At 52.3% G+C, this 14,480-nt stretch overlaps 4 protein-coding genes across 4 annotated transcripts; all 4 read left to right on the top strand.

Annotated features, from left to right (window-relative positions):
• Positions 1-2,239: 2,239 nt before the first annotated feature.
• Positions 2,240-4,362, top strand: COCSUDRAFT_22697 (hypothetical protein). Its single transcript, XM_005649962.1, has 9 exons — positions 2,240-2,507; positions 2,616-2,717; positions 2,808-2,853; positions 2,958-3,047; positions 3,175-3,240; positions 3,340-3,408; positions 3,535-3,616; positions 3,752-3,972; positions 4,092-4,362. Exons 1-9 carry the CDS (start codon positions 2,356-2,358, stop codon positions 4,194-4,196), a joined length of 933 nt encoding a protein of 310 aa, XP_005650019.1. The 5' UTR covers positions 2,240-2,355; the 3' UTR covers positions 4,197-4,362.
• A 370-nt stretch (positions 4,363-4,732) lies between these two features.
• COCSUDRAFT_52881 (hypothetical protein) lies at positions 4,733-5,636 on the top strand. Its single transcript, XM_005649961.1, has 3 exons — positions 4,733-4,970; positions 5,060-5,124; positions 5,235-5,636. Exons 1-3 carry the CDS (start codon positions 4,826-4,828, stop codon positions 5,283-5,285), a joined length of 261 nt encoding a protein of 86 aa, XP_005650018.1. The 5' UTR covers positions 4,733-4,825; the 3' UTR covers positions 5,286-5,636.
• Positions 5,637-7,783: 2,147 nt separating this feature from the next.
• Positions 7,784-10,168, top strand: COCSUDRAFT_28042 (F1F0 ATP synthase gamma subunit). The gene is made up of 8 exons (XM_005649960.1): positions 7,784-7,957; positions 8,040-8,083; positions 8,249-8,401; positions 8,543-8,659; positions 8,753-8,877; positions 9,033-9,260; positions 9,510-9,631; positions 9,754-10,168. The coding sequence occupies exons 1-8, from the start codon at positions 7,839-7,841 to the stop codon at positions 9,821-9,823; spliced, it is 978 nt and encodes a 325-aa protein (XP_005650017.1). The 5' UTR covers positions 7,784-7,838; the 3' UTR covers positions 9,824-10,168.
• Positions 10,169-11,189: 1,021 nt separating this feature from the next.
• Positions 11,190-14,235, top strand: COCSUDRAFT_65263 (DEAD-box RNA helicase; the record flags this gene model as incomplete). Its single annotated transcript, XM_005649959.1, has 9 exons — positions 11,190-11,425; positions 11,530-11,709; positions 11,835-11,943; positions 12,027-12,234; positions 12,385-12,504; positions 12,682-12,906; positions 13,078-13,138; positions 13,737-13,973; positions 14,144-14,235. Exons 1-9 carry the CDS (start codon positions 11,272-11,274, stop codon positions 14,233-14,235), a joined length of 1,386 nt encoding a protein of 461 aa, XP_005650016.1. The 5' UTR covers positions 11,190-11,271.
• Positions 14,236-14,480: the final 245 nt, after the last annotated feature.

Below are 14,480 nucleotides of genomic sequence, written 5' to 3'. Positions count from 1 at the left end.
CAGGCCCTTGTCTGCTACACAAGCACACCTTCGCATTGGTCTCCTCTACCTGCTCTGTAGCATGTTCATTATTCCCCTCTTTGTGGTCACATTCTTGGGGTTTGTGTGACAGGGGCATGGTGGAGGTCATCGCGAAGCTGCAGGAAGCTGCAAGGAAGGCGGAGGAGGCGGCGGCGCGCCTGGAGTCCGGTGTGGGAGCAAACGATGCCGAGGGCGAGGCAGACGATGCAGCCGAGGAGGATGAGGCGGAGGAGGCGGCAGATGACAGCGCGCCAGCTGAGGTTGACACCGCCCCTGAGCCCAGCGCAGCGCCTGAGGCCACCTCTGGTGAGCAGCATCACCATTTTCTGATTCGCATTGACTTTGTGGTGGATCCGTGTTTTGGCGCTGTTCAGTTTCTTGTCTGAAATGGTGCGCATAGCACTACCAAACTCAATTCTCTGAAAAGTTATGTCGCTTGATGCAGAGCCAGCCGCGGCAGCTGAAGAGCAGGAGGAGCCGGCAGCTGCAGAGGCTGCGCCGCCCGCGCCTGCATCGGCAGCAGTGCCTGCGCCCGCGCCAGCCAGCGGCGGAGCTGCTCCCCAGTCTGGTGAGTTTACTGCTGAATCAAGAGCTGTGCCAGATTCATCGTTGTCTGCTCAATATTCTTGACGTCATTGTCAAATATCACCTGTTGGAAGGCGTGCTGAGGAGCGTGTGTGAGCTGCGTGCAGCTGAGGAGATGGCTGCGCTGGTGGCCGACTTCCCAGAGTACGATGAGTCGCTGCTGAAGGGCATGGTGGAGGACCAGGGAGGGGACTTCCTGGAGACGCGCGCCGTGGTCAGGGTGAGTGTGCTACCCGGGCATTGCAGGTTAAGAAGGCAATGTTGCATTCAAGCATTGCCCTGATCTAGCTGTCTCTATACAATTTCTATTAATAGTCCCCTATATTTTGCAAGGGACTTCACGGCGGTTTGTGTGAGAAGCTGTCGCAGCAAAAAACTTCATTGACGTTTGGCGTTTGTGAATGCAGAGGATGCGCAACCAGCTGGCTGCAGCGGAGCGCAAGGCCAAGAAGGCGGCTGCAGCGTCCGAGGCGGGGCCCAGCGGCGAGCCTGCCGGCCGTGCCAAGAAGGCAGCGGGGCGCAAGAAGGCTGCGGCCGCCAAGACAGGCGCAGAAGAGGTTGACGAGGCTGGATCAAGCTTTGCTGCTCCTCTGCCCCCTAACGAGGCCGCAGCGCCTGCTGATGCCACTGCTGCTGCAGCAGATGGTGCGCCTCGCTCTCTTTCTTTCTTGCGACATGGGTTCTTCAGATCATATTTTTCATTCTATTGGCATGCCAACTTGCATTCCCAGGCATTCAGATACTGCCACCACCTCACTTGAGTTTTGAATATCCCTGGCGTTGAGTTCCAGCTTCCGAGTTGGCAGAATGAAGCTGACATGATCGTGTGCCCCTGCGCCCATCAGGTGAGGCGGCCCCAATGGAGGTCACCACGGAACCACCGCAGAATAAGGGTAAGGGCAAGAAGAGAGCCGCACCGTCAGGCGCCGAGCCAGCTGCCAAGAGGACAAACCCTTCACGGAAGGGAAAGGAGTGAATTTGGATAGAGAATTTGCTGCTTCTAGATCAGATCTGTCAGTGGCTCTTGATCGAGTCAGATGACTACCACAAAATTATGACATGTGAGCTGCACGCAATGAATAACAATAAATCTCGGCTTTTGCAGTGCTTAATCTACAAAAGGTTGCACTTGAGGGGTCACTGATCCACCATGGCGGTGAACTATGTGGATATGTGAGGCCGGATGTCTGGAGTGGCCCAAGCCATGACCGCACATATAATTAGTTAGATGCAGCCTGACTGTCAATTTCGAAGCATTCCAGCCGCAAGGCTCTTTAATGTAGCTACGTAGCTATTGCTACGGCCGGCGCAGTGTAGTCCATCTGGTTGAACTAGTGATCACTACACGTGCACGGTGTTGCCGCAGCAGAGCGCATGCGACTGGCCATTACGTCTTTTTTTATCGCTGTGATGTCGGGAACGTACTTAATAAGACGTCACCGATGTCTATGTGCAAGAAGAATGTTACTAGAGAGGATTTGCTCACTATAGCAATGCATTTGCATGCACACATGTTGCCCTAACTTGGGCATTTGGGCTGGCCCTCTGCTGCCCACCAGCCACGGCAGACTCACTCTCACAGACTTCTTTGAAATAGCAGCAAAGGAAGCCATCTTCTTTGAAATCGATTGAAGTGATCAAAGATTAGGATATAAAACACACTTTCTCGATCAGATTCCGGCCACACTCTTTTGAGATCACATTCTTGCTTTGTTCTTTCAGAAGACGATCCTTCGCAGTGAGGAACCCATGATGGCGAGAGAGATAAGTATACCAAGCGAAGATGAGTTTGACATCCTCACTGTGGCAGAAGCCGCCCTTCGAGACGTCCCGAGTGCCCTGCCTGATATAGTATGTGTGGGCGACACAATAGATACTGATATGCAAGAAGGATTTTTAAGGCAAGATGCTACATCTTTTGTGTTACACTACGTTGTATTCTTAGCTATCTCTCTCACACAACAAATTCAGCTTCTGTTGGTATCAGCTGACGAGGCTGTTTATTGCAGGGGCCACGGAACGCAAGTGGTAGACAGCAAATTGGTAGCAACTGTCTGTGGGCTTGTGGAGCGCGTCAATAAGCTTGTTTCTGTCCGGCCACTGCAGCAAAGGTGAGCATGCTCTCCCGCATACATTCTTTCCCGGCACATGCAGAAATCCCAGACAGAATGTCATTCTCTACATCCTGCTGCTGACTCCAGGTACTCGGCGGCACTGGGTGACATTGTGATCGGCCGGGTTGCAGAGGTGAGGGATGGTTGCGGCTGGAACAGAACACTGGCTGCACTGTGTGTGGTGCTTCTGGCTGTGTTCATCAAGAAAATGACAAACATAAATGCGAGCGAGCACAGGTAGCAGGGAAACGATGGAAGATAGATCTCAATGCTAGGCAGGACGTGGCTCTGCAGCTGTCCTCTGTGGATCTGCCAGGCGGTGCTCAGGTGTGATGAAGCACGAATGAGCACTTGTTTCCGGCAACATGCAGTCCTCTGACAACCTTGCAGCAAAGGCGCTGTTTTTTTGGTGTCACCTTGGTAGTGGTTGATTGACAAGCATCGTCTTTTGCAGCGACGGCGCACAGCAGAGGATGAGATCAACATGCGCAGCATTTTTCAGGAGGGCGATCTGATAAGCGTAGGAACCTCATTTCTCTCAGTTGGATGTCCCTTCAATAGAAACACGTTCAGCTTGTTCCATATGTCCAATCACTCTGACAATTGCTTGTCCCAACAGGCAGAAGTCCAGTCTTTACATGCAGACGGCTCCATTGCGCTCCACACACGCAGCACAAAGTATGGCAAGGTCTGTGTCCCTGCCGCCTTCTAAGATGCACTGCTGCTAAAATTTGAAAGGTGTGAGAGGCTCTGGACCAGATCCACTTTGATAGGCAGCAGCTCATCTCCACATGAACATGTGTCTGGTTTGCAGTTGAGCGGAGGTCAAGTTGTGACGGTGTCGCCTAACTTGATCAAGCGACAGAAGCAGCACTTCAATGTTCTCGCCAGTCTAGGTCCGCCCACGCTGCTTGCTGCAGAATCGTTGTGCCTGAATCAGGCACAATGTGTGATGATAGTCTGGTGGTCATCAGCGCCGTATTGTTCGTGTGCTGCTGCATGATGGCTTTTCAAAGAGGGACTGTGAGCAGGGGTGGAGATCATTCTGGGGTGCAATGGCATGATATGGGTGGCACCCCAGGCAGAAGGTAGCGAGAATGGTCATGCTGCAGGCAGCGAGCAGCAGTCAATACCCAACAGGACAGTCCCCCCTCAGCAGCGAAAAGCAGTGTGCCAGGTTGCCAATGCCGTGCGCTTGCTTGCCCTGCTGAACATGCTCATATTCCCGAGCAGCATCCTCAATGTGTGCAAGGTGAGGTCACCTACTATCCCAGTTGCATGCTAGCCGTGCCTACATGATCCCCTCGTGAGCTACAAGCGCAACAATGGCACACCTGGAACTTCTGATAGACAGATGCTGTTACTGAACAGGTCAGCAGCGATGTCGGCGTGGATGCAGATAGGATGCTGCATCCAGACTTTATCCCAACATTCCTGCAAGATGAAGCTAACAGGAGGTTGCAAGAGTCCCTGTGAAAAGTGATTCAGAGAAAAGCAGTTGCTGGGAAGTATGAAATGCCTTATCATTGGGTTCTCCTTTGCATTCACAGTCTTGGCGTCATCATGCTCCTGTGGTCTTGCCTTGTCGTCTGGGTTTAGACAGTGATAATGCACACAGTACATGAAATCAAATAGTAACGATGAGGTTTGATTTCGAGCACTGCATAGTATACAAAGTACCCCTGCCATCTAGCACCGCATGTGATACCTGACTTCCCCAGCCTGCCAGCGCCGCAGCGCCAGCGCCGGCTGCCAGCAATAGGTGCTTGAAGCCGAGCCAGGTTGCACGTGCACATCATTATGTGCATCATTTATGTGATCAGATGGCAGACTGCTTATGTTCTTTTGGGTTCTGCAATGCTCTTTCCTGTTCACACCCCTCAAAAGACAAATGGCTTCCATTCCCTGATGCACCCAATGCCATGCACTCGAGCAGTATGGAGGCGTTGTCTCTTGCAGCAGGGCCCATGATGCATTCCTTCCATTCTCCACATAAAACGTCAATCTGGAGGGATAAATACGGGTCAGACGACTGATTCTGTAAGTCAACCATCTCTATGTTGCAATCGTCGAGCCCTTGTCGTAAGTGATCATAAGTCTAGCACATGTTGCTTCGTGCTCTTGGAGTATTCACAGGACGGGGAAGGCGAGTGCCCCGAAAGGGATTCACACAATTGACATCGAAGCTTGGTCCCAAAAATTTCTACAAGGGAAAGGGTGTTCCATCTACAGGACATCACACTAGGAAAGGTGAGTAGAGTTCATCGAGGTAAGTGAGGAGAGTGCCATCGGATATTTCTAGGCGATGATGACATTTACTTGTACTTCTTGCGTTGCAGGAACATATGTTATTCTGAAGGACAGGCTCCCAGACTACGTTGTTCCAGATCTAACTGGCTTCAAGGTAAGTATGCCCTTCTGTTGAACCACTCATCTATGTGCATATTCTCTGTCACTAGGAACAACGATGACTCGTTCCCAATGTAACTAAACTTCGTTCCACTGTTGTTGCAGCTGAAGCCATATGTGGCCTATGAAAGTAAAGCGGTGGAGGCCAAAAAGTGACCGGCCCACAGCAGCGCCCTGCACTTAAAGACGTGATGTTTAACAGCTTACGAAAAGCAGGGCGCTGGTGAGATGGCATGAATGGCCATTAGCATCCAGAATCTTCATAGTACGCTGCAGCTGATGAAGACACGCCTGAAGAGGACTGGCAGCGCCAGGCTTTTGCCCTGTGCGCTCTGGTGCTCAATGTTGCCTGTTAGCGCACAGAGCTCTGTGTCTAGATGCAGATCTGCAGCAGTGAGATCTTGCATGCATCACCCTGTCAATGGCAGATTCAAAATAATATGGATTACATGCCAGCCAGTAGATGTTACGAGGGACCACCATTCTTTGTAAGCATGCTGGAAAGCAGCTGATGTTGCAGCATGCCAGTGTGCACATGCATTTTTTGAATATCCCCCTGAAGCTGCAGTATGGCATCTTTCATCCTCGAGATAGGCTTCTTATCCATCATCCTCATGTTGTGCTGCTCCAGCTGCGTCTTGCAAGTCTTCAGATCCTGTGCATCATTGTTTTCCATGTTCGGCACCCTTTTCAGGAAAATTAATTGGCAATTACTTTTCAGCATTGTGTTGCCACACTCGTATGACTGGAACTGGCTAAGTCAAACCCCTAACTTGATTCACGTTGAAAAGAATGATGGCGATATGTGCAATGTCCCTCTTCTCAAAAAGGATCCTCGTCCGGACGTGAAGAACATCTGTCCAGATCTATTTACCTGCACAGTGCACTCCAGATCCAGTTCTAGATCGTTGCAGGCTATCTTGTGGTGGAACATGAGCTCTTGGCTCTGCAACAGCTGTTGCTTTGCCTCGCGCAGGTCAGCAGCTAGGCCTGACACCTGACTATTCAACATGTTCTCCTTCTCTGCTATCCTTCCCAAGTCCGCCGCGATCTGCAAAGCTGTAATCGTTTGCTATTATCCAGCTTCCAAACACAACACATATGGTTGTGTGTCAGTAGCACAGGAAATTGGCATCAAAGCCTATCTTGGTGATCAGTGCTCGCCTTTGACTTCACTGCTTCCAAGCAGGCCTTCACTTGAGGCCATCGAGCATGCAGTTGTTGGTACAGCTCCAATGCGTTACTTCTTCTCCCTTGCCCAGTAGTGGGATGTATGTCGTCATCTGGCTGTACGAGATGGGACACGTTCGCCGTTTCCAGCCTCCACCTTTTGGCATGCGCCTGCGAGGCATTCGCATATCCTTTAAATTCCGAAGGTTATCAGATGGGCCAATATGGCTGAAGGCATAAAGAGTGCTGCCTGAAGGGGGAAAATGATCACCTGTCTCGCTGAGGTGGTGGGCATGCTGTCCTCCTTTCCAGGGGCAAGGTTGCATTCCATGCCGGCAGAGTCTTCACTTGAGCAGCAGGAGCTGCCATCTGTGCAATCCTCTCCTGTAATCTCCGCTTCAGCATCAACCTCTGCTGCTTCAAGGTGCCTGCAGGAGACCAGATCTAGCATCATGCTGCACGCATGAGGTGACTAGCAACAAGGACCCACAATTTGGCTTCAGATTGCCTGCGTCCACGTACAAAGCATGTACTCACATTTCTGGAGGATGCAAAGTTTGCTTCCATTGGAAGTGCTGCGCCATCAGGGCACGCTCAGCCAAGGTGCTGAGCACCAGGATGACAGCCTTGCCCCACCCAGGTTCCAGGTCACTCGGTGGAACTTGAGGTACAGTAAACCCAGATCTTTCCAGGCTGGCCACTATTGCCCTGCACAACACCTGTGTGCTGGCCTGCTCTGGTGGCATGGTGACTGCATGTCCCGAGAGCGACAGCAACCATTGTACCTGTGTACATGCCCTGAGTAAGCCGCCGCCACTGCACCAGAGCTTTAAAAGAGCTCTTAAGGCCACGATAGAAGCCCAGGATATTACCAGGTTGGCGAAGTACATCAACTGGGCTTGATTGATCGACGGAAGGGGTGCTGCAAAGTAGAATCTCGTCAGGAGACTCAATTTCCTGCAGTGACCATTTTTCTGCTTTATGCACCTTTCTTTGAAGTCAGACAGAGCATGCTGACACATGAAAAGAATGTATAGACAAGAAGATGACCTGCTGAGGGCGAACTCGGTTTCGTAATTTAGCAATTTAAGGTTGTCCAGGAGGAGCTCCTGAGTGAAAAAAGAATGTTATGAGATTGTTTGAGTATAATATGTAAACCCACATATAAATGCATTACAAAAATTCACTCACCATCGATACTTCCATGTTCTCGCACAGATCTGTAACTGTAGTTTAGCTTGGATGAGATGAACAGTGATGCAGAAGGAGAAAATCAGTACAGCCAAATACTTGTCAGCAGCAAAATGTGCCAGAACATTGAAAAGTACCCCAAAACGTCTCCGAATGCACACGGGCAGGTCGCAAGCGTGTGAAACGCACCGACGGTTTCTTGGAGAGGGTGTATAGTGTGTATAATCGAAGGGTAATGAGAAGTTGGGAATCCTCGACCCACGAGCCATAAGCAACCTGAGTAGATTTGTTGAGAAAAGGAAAGCTGACACGAAGGCGTGAGGCCCTCAGAAGGGATCACACGACACCATGGCCCTCCGAAGGGCGGGTGCCCTGGGTGGCAGGATCCACCGAACTATCCAACAGCAGGGACAAATCGCTGAGGGGCTTGTGGGAGACCTGACAAAGCAGTCTTCTTTGCTGGATGGGTACGTGCGTGAGGTTATTTGTGAATATACGTGCTGCACAGCATGATAGGAGACCCATTCAAATATTGCCTTCATTCTGCAGGGCTGGGACTCTGGGAGGTGTCCGCCATGCTTCTCAGCTTGCAGGTGAGGAGACCATTTCCACGTCACTTCAATGCGTATATGCTACAAAGACCCCTCACCTATCAATTTCTGCATTGCAGCTTACACTGCTCACGGGCACAGTTGTGAGACCTAAGTTGGTGATATGGATTGGACATTCTCACACTTTTTTCCATCCCTTGCGTGCAGTGAAGCAGCGGATGCGATCAGTGCAGAACATTGCCAAGATCACCAGTGCCATGAAGATGGTTGCAGCCTCCAAGATGCGGGTTGCACAAATCAACACAGAAAAGTCGCGCGGCTTGCTGACACCTTTCCTGAAGCTGCTGGGTGATCTGCCAGGTAATGTTTCTACTCAACTCTGCTATCTACTTACGCACGCAGCAATATTGTCCATGCATGTGGTCCCATGACGATGAACAAACGGTTCTCCCTCCCAAGCCCAATAGGGTAATAATCTGAGTATGTTACTTGCTGCTGCAGCTGTGGAGGTGGAGACCAACGTAGCAGTCCCAGTGACGACAGACAAGGGCCTGTGTGGAGGCATCAACAGTACAGTGTCCAAGTATGCACGCGGGACGCTGAAGGCCTTCGCAGAAGGTAACATGCGGTCATCTTCTCAGAGGGCAATAATACTTCTGGCATGTCAGAAGCAATGAGCATATACTGACAGGCTTGCCTGCTCCTGTTCAGAGGGCCAGAACAGTGAGCTGGTGGTGATTGGGGAGAAGGGCAAGGCACAGCTGCAGCGTGACCAGGCCTCTCACATCAATCAGACCATCGCAGATGTTGGCAAAGTCCGCGTCACCTTCTCTCAGGTGCGACCTGCGCTGCCATTCCAACCTCTTTATCCCTTTGACTTGCAAATGTACTGAGAAAAGCAAAGTTGCTGAAAGTTTGGTGCCTTCCCTGATACTTGTCCGTGTATTGTCAGGAAGTGACCCACATGACGCTTGTGGCATTGCCCATGCAGGTGTCGGCCATCGCAGAGGAGCTGATGAAGACAGAGTACGATGCAGTGCGCATCATCTTCAACCGCTTCTCCTCGGCCATCTCCTTCAAGCCCACCGTGGCGACCGTGCTCAGCCCTGACGCACTTGAGAAGGAGGTGGAGGCCGGTGGAAAGCTGGACGTGTACGAGATGGAGGGCCCTGACAGGGGCGAGCTCCTGCAGGACCTGGCTGAGTTCCAGCTGGCAGCGGTGAGACCACCCTCGGCCCTCGCTCATCTGCAAACGATCCTTATGGGTTTGGGGTATTTTTTGGGTTTACAAGCTGCTTATTTCACTGCAATGCACTCTACTGCCTGTTCACTCTCATGTGTGAGACTTACGTTTTCTGCACAGAAGGGTTTCACTCGTTTCACAAGCTTTTCGCATGTCTTGTGTTTTCTGATGTGGCGATGGGGATTAGATGCAGCAGCTGCTTGACAAGAGTGAGTGCTGGTGCAGACGCTCAACAATGCTCTCTTGGAAAACAACTGCAGCGAGCAGGCATCCAGGATGAGCGCCATGGAGAGTTCCACCAAGAATGCCAAGGAGATGCTGGACAAGCTCACCCTCTCTTACAACAGGTGCCCTGCTGTCTTCCTGCAAAATACCCACCTGCTATTGTACAGCGAAGAAGGCAGCTGATTGTGAAGAGTGGCCTGTGCTGTGGTGTCATTGCCTGAGCATCTGTATTTGTGTTCTACAGGACGCGCCAGGCCGCTATCACCACAGAGCTTACCGAGATTATTTCTGGAGCAGCTGCCCTGGAGTCTTGATCCCCCTTCCCCTGAAATTGTCTAGAATGTTTGCTGAAGCATTCGTGGCAGCTGAGAACAGCACCAGAGGGACTTGACTCTAGTGGGAAACTTGTGTCACTGCCAGGAGCATGTTTACTTTTGGACAAGCTTGAGAGCAGACACCATTCATGTTGTAATCATGTTACAAATCTCTTGCAAGCCTTTTGCTACTCAGGACGATCTGTCAGGCACCTTTCTCAAGAGACTCAATCTTGACACCTGGTGGAAAAATCAATATAACTGCTTGGAGATGTCTGACAAGACTGTGTTCACTGCGAAAAGGCTGACCGCTGTGCCAGCAACGATGGCAATCACGACGAAAGTATCTGACAATGCCTGCAATGCAGAAGAAGTTTTTTTAAAGACGCCCACTTCTGGCGCTTTCCCTTCGACACTGCACAGCTTGACATATAGTAATGATACCAAACATACCTGTAGTGGGTTGGGCCAGGATATCAACCTCACTTCCTCGAGAATTCCCTGCACAAGGATTGGCAAGATCTGTTGTTGGTGCTTGTTCAGGATGCCTGGCAACTCCATCATGGTGCATGCACACACTAGACTGCAACCCACCTCAACCAAACCAACATCCTGAGCTCCTTCACGCTGCATCTGGAGTGCTGCTTTCAGTGTCTTTATATCCTCCTCTGACGTTGCCACTGATACTTCCTGGGCAAAAGTGAACCTCTTTAAAAGCAGTAAAAATTGTTACTCGAACACTTGTGAGATTATCTGCCATGTAAGACAGCTGAAGCTGAGTGGGTTGGTGCGATCTATACCGGTTGTTCTACATCAGTTGCTGATGGGGTGGTATCTCCTTCCCTTCCCAGCACTTTACCTGGCTCAACAGCTGTGCTGGTCTGGCCTTCTCCAGCCTTGTCATCTGCATCTGCTCGTACAGGCTGTAATCGTTTCTGTTCGTTTCGAATTATTGTTCTGCGATGGATTGCTCCTCTGATCGGTGCTGCAACAGCCAGAGATCTGGTATGATGGAGTCTGGACGGCAAGGGCCCGATCGTGCAGACACTTTGATGGCTGCCTGTCAGCATGGTGTCTTGTTACAGATTTTCGATGTCTATATTAGATCGTCTCAATGATTGCCGCTGCATTGATGAGAGTTCAAACGTGCGATCTCATCCAAAGATGAGTAAGCATCGCTGACTAACAGACCTGGTTTTGACGAGAGAGAATCCTTGGACCATCGCGGATATGAAGGATCCTACAACAATGCACTGTGAAACAGAGAGCTCAATATGAGCGGCTACGGGCATCATCATGGGGCAGGAGGTGGTGGGTATGGCGGAGGTGGATTTGGAGGTGGTGGTGGTTACGGTGGTGGTCACGGTGGGGGACGTGGCGGAGGCTTTGGTGGGGGGAAGAGAGACTTGGATGCGATACATCTGCAAAAGCCGGACTTCAAGCAGCTCATGCCCTTCGAGAAGAACTTTTATGTGGAGCATCCCGCTGTGCAATCCAGGAGTTTAGAAGAGGTCAAGGCGTATCGACATGCAAGAGAGATTCATATCGATGGCCACGATATTCCAAAACCTGTCACAACTTTCGAGGAAGCATCCTTCCCAGGTGAGTTCGCCACCAGATCAACTCTCACTGGACTGGGCTTCGCTGTTTATACAGTGAGATCACACTTGCCATGGCATACTCGTAAGTCTCCTGTCCTATCGCAGAATACGTGCTGACGGAGGTGAAGCACGCTGGCTTCACGCAGCCAACCCCAATCCAGGCTCAGGGATGGCCCATGGCACTGCTGGGACGGGACCTGGTGGGTCTAGCAGAGACTGGCAGCGGCAAGACGCTCGCTTATCTGCTGCCTGCAATTGTGCACATCAATGCGCAGCCATACCTGGGTGAATTTCCCAATCATCTGTCGGTACCCTCATCGCAGTTGACACAAGTGAACCTGCATGCGTTGAATGGACTTGGCGTAAGAAGCTGATAAAAGACACATGCGAAAGTAGCTGTTGGGGTGCAGAGCCTGGCGACGGGCCTATTGTGCTGGTGCTGGCTCCCACCCGCGAGCTTGCAGTGCAGATCCAGCAGGAGTGCGCTAAATTTGGGACATCGTCGCGCATCAAGAACACGTGCGCCCTGCAGCAACTTAACTGCACCCTTGCTCTGCTGACTGTCTTGCCTGGGAGCAAGCTGACAGTGGTGGCATGTTCAGGTGTGTGTATGGAGGAGCGCCCAAGGGGCCGCAGATGAGGGATCTGAGGAACGGAGTGGAGATTGTGATTGCCACGCCAGGCCGCCTGATCGACATGCTAGAATCGCGGGTGACCAACCTCAGGCGGGTGACATACCTGGTCCTGGACGAGGCCGACCGCATGCTGGACATGGGATTCGAGCCCCAGATCCGCAACATTGTGTCACAGGTGATCTGCGCATGGCCCGAACTCCGGCAGCATGCGCGGCATCACGATGTGACCCAAACACCATGCTTGAACGCCTGCTTAAGTATAATGAGTAGAACAATAAGAAGAACAACCATTGGCTGGTTGTGATGTGCCACTGTGGTGCTGCAGATCCGGCCTGACCGGCAGACGCTGCTGTGGAGCGCCACATGGCCCAAGGATGTGCAGAGCATCGCGAGCGCATTTCTGCGCGACTTCTACCAAGTCACCATCGGCTCCCGCGACCTCAAGGTGCTGCCACCTCCTCAGTCATCTGTACACATCTTGCTCACTGAGCACTCCTCAGTCTGCCCCCCATGAAGTCTGTCTTCGCGCAGGGGGGAGAAGAACAGTACATGGAGAAAGAGATCACCAGCTGGTAATGGTGATTTGAAGCATTGGCGATTGAGGTGTGCGGGGTGGCTGCAGGCAAACCACTTGATAGATCAGCACTTCCAGTTCCTGAGTGAGGACGACAAGTACCGGGCGCTGAGCCGGCTGCTGGAGCGCGAGATGGACGGCTCGCGGCTGCTCATCTTCTGCGAGACCAAGCGCGGCTGCGACGCTGTCACTCGCCAGCTGCGCACCGAGGGCTGGCCCGCCCTCTCCATCCACGGCGACAAGTCCCAGCAGGAGCGCGACTGGGTGCTGGCGGTGAGCATCCTTCCAGCCTGCTGCACTGCGGCCTGCTGCACAGTACGCATGCTGCATGCATGTCTACACCACACTTGGGTGTGAGGAGAACTCACACCTTGTAACATGATGTGGAAAATTTGCATCGAGGTGCCATTCGGGATTGGAGCTGAGGTGTGTCCCTGGGCGCAGGAGTTCAAAGCTGGCAAGAGCCCAATCATGCTGGCGACCGACGTTGCAGCGCGGGGACTTGGTATGCAGAACCCTCACTGGGCATGCCAACATGATGTTGCTTTCTCATCCAACCTGTATCTCCTTCAAAATACCTGCACTCTGCTTTCTGGCGTCCTTTGCATGCTGCCTGTGCGCGTCATCATGCTGCTTCATGCAGACAAATGTTCTGCCAGACATGCTCTATTCTGTCTCCTTCGACTTGCCGTATGCTCCCGCATTTAGCCCAGTGATTGAGGATGCTGGACATGATCCCTACCTGTCTCACCGCCCAAACGTTTTGGCAGTTGAGAATGCACGAGCTCGGCCTGCGCTTCGAGAGTGTCTTGTGGATCATGGACTCTGTTGCTCGAGTGATGAAGGACACCAATCGACTGGTCAGGTGAGTGCCTGCGCCTACTCCCATCAGGCAGCTTGTCCTGTGCACCAGCAGTGTTAGCCGCTCTCTCTGCGTGACGATTTGCGCCGAGGGGAGAGTGGGTCAGGGTCCATGCGGGGACAAGTGTACGGCAAGAGGGGGAACAAGCAGGGCAGTCTGGCGGGGCAGTAGGCCTCCGCCAGCAGGGCAGTGCTGACAGGCACCTCTCGCGGGGCGTGCCCCGCGCATTTGTCTGCTGCAGACGTCAAGGACATCAAGATGGTGGTCAACTATGACATGCCCAACACCGCGGAGGACTACGTGCACCGTATCGGCCGCACCGCGCGCGCGGGGGCGAGCGGCCTGGCCGTCAGCTTCTTCACGAGCGCCAACGGCCGCATGGCGCGCCAGATCGTGGACATCTTGTCCGAGGCCCACCAGACCGTGCCAGACCAGCTGCGCCAGTACGCGTCCGTTGCCGGCGGCGGCGGCGGCAGCAGTGCGTTTCACACCCTGACGTGCCTAATACCTCTAGATATGTTAGAGCTGATGTGTACGATTGTTGGATGATGTCTTGTTGTAACATGCTGGTATCCTGCTGTCTTGCCGGTGTTGTCAATACCTGCTCTTAGAAATGCTTGCCAAGGAAGTGCGCGGGCTGTGTTCCAGATTTCCGTAACCGCGGTCGCGGGTTTGGCGGTGGGGGATTCGGGGGCCGAGGAGGGGGCGGCAGCTTTGGCGGGGGTGGATTCAGGCGATGAGGCCCCAAAGAAGATCTGCAAGATGTGCCACCTTGAGGCACAAGCTTGGATGAGGGTGCAACTTGTTGACAGTCAATTTTGGTACTTCTGATTTGCTCATTCTGTTTGTGGAGGGCAAATATCCTGCGTCAGGATTATGCTTGGATAGCATGGCCATGGAGCAAGGCAGACTCTATGCCCATTATTGTATCATGGTACCGGTGATTGGGAGACTGCACCTTCATGGCAGTATATTGTGGATACCA

The sequence above is a fragment of the Coccomyxa subellipsoidea genome, assembly GCF_000258705.1.
Source record: "Coccomyxa subellipsoidea C-169, whole genome shotgun sequence".
Taxonomy (NCBI): Eukaryota; Viridiplantae; Chlorophyta; class Trebouxiophyceae; family Coccomyxaceae; genus Coccomyxa; species Coccomyxa subellipsoidea.
Note: the sequence above shows the minus strand (reverse complement) of the source record. Positions and strands in the feature narration are given on the sequence as shown.

Excerpts from the sequence above, each read along its gene's own strand:
- COCSUDRAFT_22697 (XM_005649962.1), top strand. The coding sequence starts at position 2,356 with ATGATGGCGAGAGAGATAAGTATACCAAGCGAAGATGAGTTTGACATC. Across the intron at positions 2,508-2,615 it reads ATGCAAGAAGGATTTTTAAG|GGGCCACGGAACGCAAGTGG; the intron begins GCAAGATGCTAC and ends TGTTTATTGCAG. Across the intron at positions 3,409-3,534 it reads GCAGCACAAAGTATGGCAAG|TTGAGCGGAGGTCAAGTTGT; the intron begins GTCTGTGTCCCT and ends TCTGGTTTGCAG.
- COCSUDRAFT_52881 (XM_005649961.1), top strand. The coding sequence starts at position 4,826 with ATGTTGCTTCGTGCTCTTGGAGTATTCACAGGACGGGGAAGGCGAGTG. Across the intron at positions 4,971-5,059 it reads AGGACATCACACTAGGAAAG|GAACATATGTTATTCTGAAG; the intron begins GTGAGTAGAGTT and ends CTTGCGTTGCAG. Across the intron at positions 5,125-5,234 it reads CAGATCTAACTGGCTTCAAG|CTGAAGCCATATGTGGCCTA; the intron begins GTAAGTATGCCC and ends CTGTTGTTGCAG.
- COCSUDRAFT_28042 (XM_005649960.1), top strand. The coding sequence starts at position 7,839 with ATGGCCCTCCGAAGGGCGGGTGCCCTGGGTGGCAGGATCCACCGAACT. Across the intron at positions 8,084-8,248 it reads CCATGCTTCTCAGCTTGCAG|TGAAGCAGCGGATGCGATCA; the intron begins GTGAGGAGACCA and ends CCTTGCGTGCAG. Across the intron at positions 8,878-9,032 it reads TCCGCGTCACCTTCTCTCAG|GTGTCGGCCATCGCAGAGGA; the intron begins GTGCGACCTGCG and ends TTGCCCATGCAG.